Consider the following 5,438-nt stretch of genomic DNA (forward strand, 5'->3'; position numbering starts at 1 on the left):
GGGGTTTCCCGACAAATTTTTGTAGAGGCGAGGGGTGAGGTATGTAGGCTTTTTTGGCCATCAAAAAAAGGAACATGAGCTTTTTGGGCCTTTTCAGTGACGGGTGACACCCTAGCGACTTTCCTTTCAGTGGAAATTTGTCGCCTGCTGACGAGATGATATCACTGACAGGCACACATGCTTGTCCATCAGTGATGATGGGAGAATCACTGACAGGCAGGCATGTTGTACTCATCAGCGAAGACATGCTGCCAGTAGTGTTGTCGACCAGAGTTGCTGGTCCGCATACTACTGACAGGCACTTTCTGCGCTCGTCAATGGAGATTTCACAATGTTGCGGTGGGCAGTCAGTATGGACGCACGACCATCAGCAATGCACCTCATCTGACAGGAACAGATCGCCTGCCAGTGACCCTTTTTCTATTAACGTTATTTTAGTTTGTTGTGTCATTATTGTGTAATGTTAGTTGATGACCGCGAGACATGAAAATTTCAGGTGACTGAAAATTAGTGAGTGTTATTTTATTTGTTGGCACACCATAATGGCCAGCGGTGCAATATTGTTTGATTGTTCTATTTGGGGAAAGTCACTCAGGCCTTCCATTCTCAAACATACTCAAATTGAGTAACTAAACTATCATCCAGCTGTCATTGAATCGAAGTCATGTGTTTACTTCCTTTCATCTTTTCAGATAGCCAGTTTATATTAGGTAATATTCCTATTTATCTTCTAGACCATTTGTCATTCCCTTTCATTTCTGCGTGCTTCTATCATATCTACTACAAACATATAATTACCTGTCATGACCTCTATGCAGATCATAGCATGCCAACATAAATGTGATGCTTTGTGAACATACCCTCTGTTCGACACCGATACCTGTCAAATCCCATAGCTGATGAATATCTTTCTGTCGCCTATATATCTTTCCCTGTCACAAAGGACACTTTTCTGGGACAAACCAAGTACTTATTTGTCCTGCTGATCGTGGGCGGATTGATGACACTGATCTCCAAGACTCCAAGGCCATTCTGTTTACGATAGACTGCGAATGCCATTGCCCATCAGGATTAGATATTGGAGGGGCTTCAACATTTAAATCATCAACTGCATTTATAGCTCATACACTAATTTTATGTACAACCTTTTTTTTTTGTAAGAACTTAATTTATAGTATACCATCACTTCTAATTTGTATCTTCATGCCCCCATGGTAGATTGAGGATTTTTTGGCAAAGGCAGATGAAGAGACGGTTCCAAATTGTCCAGCCAAGTATGGAGAAGTCCTTTGTGAGCACAAGGGTGCTGAGTATTTTTCTCATGGACTTTGCGAGGAATGCCACTACAATGTAACTCACATTTACTCTGTTTGTAATGCCTTGGTTTTTATGCTTCATTCACCACTGACATGACTTGATTGGTCAGTTCACTGAGCTGTCAGGTGGACTGGAGGGTGGTGCTGACCCTCCAGCTTTTCAGCGAGCTGAAAAAAAAAGACATGATGCTGCTAAAAGAGCTAAGGATTCTTCTGTAGTCGACGCAACATTATGTGAGTTACATAGTTCTGATGTTGAGCATAACATCATGAGCCCTGGGAAGGTAGTAGTTTCTGAACATACTTAAACCCATTCTTCTTACCCTATTAATCTGAGAAACTATCTTTTTCAACTGTAATTATCAACTAAGAAATCCCACTCTTATTATCGACTATTTTTAAATTGTTGTCATCATTCACCCAAAGCTATTTGAAGATTCTTTTTCATCAGTTGACTGCACATACCCCTCACAAATACATTTTTATTACTTTTGATGTCTATTAATTACATTGATGACTTGTTTTCCTTTTTGTTACAAGAAACATTCAAGTTTCATCTTTACATCTAGATTATATTCCTGAACTGTAGCTTGGAGCTTGAGAGTGAGGTTTCTAAGTAATCTCAGAGTTTTCCTTGCTATCTCACAAAACTCTTTGCTGACAAGCATCTCAAATCATCTAGTGCTGAAACAGCTTAAAAAAATAAGGGCAGCCCGGTGCATGTAGCTCCTGCTTGCGCAGGGTCCGACCAACCCGTGACCGCATGGTCACAAGGCAGCAGCTTTACCACTGCACCAAGGCTCCCCTTGTAACTGCTTCTCTTTATTTATACATTTGTACTCTACCTTTTGTTGTGCTCAAAGGGTGTCGCAGGATGGGAAAAATATATAGCCATTACATCCAAACCTGGAATTTACCAGACTAGCGGTCTTGTTGGTGCAATCTTTTAATGGAATATTTGAACCGGCATAATCTATTTTTATTGCTCAACTTTGGCATTTGTTGTATTGCGCTAACATCATGTACTCCCTCCCTTCCATAATCTAGTGCGTATAGGTTTTTTCAAAAGTCAAACATTACAAACTTTGACCATGTTTTATAGACAAAAATATGAACATTTGAAATACCAAATGCATATCATTGAAACATCATCAGTTATATTTCCATGTTGTATATGTTTGGAATTGTATATATAATTTTTTTTCCTGTAAACTCGGTCAAAGTTTGCTAGTTTGACTTTTCAGAAAATCTATACGCACTACATTTTGGAACGGAGGGAGTATAAGATATCTCTTTAATACATCTGCACTATGTCTAGTTGTTTCCCTTATAGTTGATTCAGTGTGCTTGATGTGCGTTTGTACGTCTAGTGACTCAGTTTGACTTCTTTGAACAGAACTGTGTAGGCAAATCTTCGACAGGTAGTTCCAGTCAAACTGCAAATGATTTTGAAGCTCCCATCAATCCTGAAGTGGAAGGTTTGTTGGTTCCTGTAATATGATAGTGCTCTGCAACAATAATGTCCTTTCCCCTTTTTGGTTTGTACTGCCAAGCTGATGGCTAATCAACTTGCTGATGTTATGTTGCACCCTTAGGTGAAAATGGTAAAGCTGATTCTGATCCTGGAAATCTTTCTGATATTGATGATGTGGAGGTATTTTTTATCCATGAGATGTTTCTGATATTGTTAGAGCCTGAGATATGACCGTTCATTCTGATTTCCTGTAATTATATTTGGCAAAATTGCAGGTTGACGGGTATCTTCACAATGAGGAAGAAACACAGAACAAAAAGATTATCTGGGAGGAAATGAACAAAGAATACCTAGAGGTAGTTATCATAATGGGGCAGTTTCTTGTCCTGACAACAGGGTGTAAATATATGCTGACCTCTTTTACAGGAACAAGCTGCAAAGGAAGCTTTAGCGGCTGAATTGGCAGCGAGAGGTATATCTGTTGGAGAGGGACGACCGAAGGTATGAAATGTTTCTAGTGTAGCCCAAGCGTCCTGTGTACACATCTTTACTATTTTCGGTACAGTTCATGATTAGCCAGGGATGTCTTTTTAAATGTAGAAACGGAAACGTAAGGAGGACAAGAACTCCACACCTGCTGAAACACCAGCAGAAGCAACATGCAACATGTTGAAACGGAAGGTACTGGACCTTTTGTACAGCAATAGACATCCAAAATATATGTCATGTGACTATTATAGTTACACGTTAAACTTTGCGTGCAGACGAACTAGTAGCATTTAACGTGTGACATTGCTCCTTCTGCAGGGACTTGGGTCAAAAATCAATGTTGAAGCCATTAGTGGATTGTACAACGTATGTTTTTGCCTTTTATGTTCACTGGAGCTTGGATTTCTGTATCATAAAATTCATGCAATGTTCTTTTGTAAATGCTCCAACATCAAAATAAATATCTTGTTTAGTTGTTATATTTGCTGTCATTCAAATGCTTACTGAGATTCTGCGTGCAGACTGAAGATGAAGTTAGCAAAGCAAATGGCAAAGATGACGTACACTTTGACGAGGAATATGAACACAATGTCGGTTATGGTGAAACATTTGATGCTAGTTATGACTATGGTCATGATGCTGATTACATTGATGAGGGTGGTGGCGGAGGCTATGATGATTGTCATGACGCTGATTACTAGTAGCAGTTTTCTGCAGAGTGGCAACCTGACCAAGATCTGTTCCGACTACCAAGGCGAACTGAAAATCTTATTCTACCTATACCAAGGACTTAAGTTATAGTAGATGCATAAACTGACACCGAATCTAGATTTGTGGACCACAGTAAGACTGCTCTCTTAGAAAAAGTTTCCGGTGCAAAGTTCTAAAAAGATGAGTAATCCACAATAAGACTGAAGAGACCAATTCCTTTCCCCGGGACCAATTTCTTTGTATCTTTTAAAACATCATCTGAAATAACAGTTACATCATTATGAGCATGAGTGCAATTTCATTGAAAGGCTCCTCAAACCAATCGAAAGTCAAAGAAAATCTAGCCAATCTAGCAAGCTCACGAGCAAACTTATTAGCTCATAGAGTATATTACAATGTTTGAACCTAGAGATAGGAAAATCACAAACAATATAATAGCAATTGTTGAAAACTGTCGCTGCCGCTCCTGCATGTTGACCTCCTTTCCTAGTGGTGTCAATGACATCCAAATTGTCATAGTTAAGAAGTTGATTATAACCTGCCCTTTGGGAAGGGGTAATCCTAATTTGGGAGCCTCTCACCCCGTCAATTTTGCAATTCCCCATAGCAATGATTTTTTTCCGTTATCGACCGTTAGTACCGCCCCGTTGTGTTCAAAAGATGCATCAACATTAAGTTTTACAAAAACCAATGGATTGGTGGATCAACCCTTCCTTTTTCATTGTAGCCTATGGAGAGGAAGCAGTGAGAGCACGAATCTGTCTGAAAAGCATCTTGAACAATCTCCTCATGAACAAGTTTATGCCTTTCCCACCATAAATACCAAGTAGTAATGGTGATTATTTCGTGGGGATTTTGAATACCCATAACAGACAACTCCTAGTCTCACAAAAGCAAGAACTCTAGAACCACCTCATCAGTACGATCGTTTTACGTGTTCAATAATATCATTCATCCTAACCTTCTCCAACCCTTTGTTGCTAAGTGCTTTGTATCTTCTGGCCCAGAAGAACAAGGACATTGGGGCAAGACCTTCATATGTCTATTGGCAAGCGTGCAGATACGCAAACTAAAAAAAAATAACCTTTGTCAGGCACGCTAGCTTCTAAATCTTACACCAAATAAGGTTAATTTCTCCAATGTTAATGATCCCATTCCATGATATAAGCTAATCAAACCGAAAACATCCCACTTTTCGTGTAGCTCCAAGAGGTAAAATCCAACATGTCATGCTAAGGAAGAGGGATAGCAAGAACTTGTTGTGCAAAATGGCCATAACTTATTTCTGAGTAAGAGCTATTAGTGGATTGTACAATGTATCTTTTTGTCGCAGGAGGGCCGAATCTGGCGAGCCGCCACCGCATTATCGCCGGAGATGCCTCTGGATGCCCGTCGATGTAGATTGCACGGGTGCGCCCGCCAAAAGCAAAACGTGGGGATGAGTAACC

General features: G+C 39.9%; 1 protein-coding gene across 1 annotated transcript in view; it reads left to right on the top strand.

Annotated features, from left to right (window-relative positions):
- Positions 1-4,265, top strand: part of LOC119301704 (transcription factor IIIB 90 kDa subunit-like) — a 12,872-nt gene extending 8,607 nt beyond the window's left edge. The window contains exons 12-20 of the mRNA XM_037578691.1: positions 1,219-1,350; positions 1,427-1,600; positions 2,713-2,794; positions 2,912-2,970; positions 3,066-3,146; positions 3,217-3,291; positions 3,391-3,471; positions 3,598-3,645; positions 3,801-4,265. Of these exons, the coding sequence (XP_037434588.1) occupies positions 1,219-1,350; positions 1,427-1,600; positions 2,713-2,794; positions 2,912-2,970; positions 3,066-3,146; positions 3,217-3,291; positions 3,391-3,471; positions 3,598-3,645; positions 3,801-3,980 (912 nt within the window). The 3' untranslated portion in view covers positions 3,981-4,265. The remainder of the gene's footprint in view (positions 1-1,218; positions 1,351-1,426; positions 1,601-2,712; positions 2,795-2,911; positions 2,971-3,065; positions 3,147-3,216; positions 3,292-3,390; positions 3,472-3,597; positions 3,646-3,800) is intronic.
- The last annotated feature ends 1,173 nt before the right edge of the window (positions 4,266-5,438 follow it).

The sequence above is a fragment of the Triticum dicoccoides genome, chromosome 5A, assembly GCF_002162155.2.
Source record: "Triticum dicoccoides isolate Atlit2015 ecotype Zavitan chromosome 5A, WEW_v2.0, whole genome shotgun sequence".
Classification (NCBI taxonomy): Eukaryota; Viridiplantae; Streptophyta; class Magnoliopsida; order Poales; family Poaceae; genus Triticum; species Triticum dicoccoides.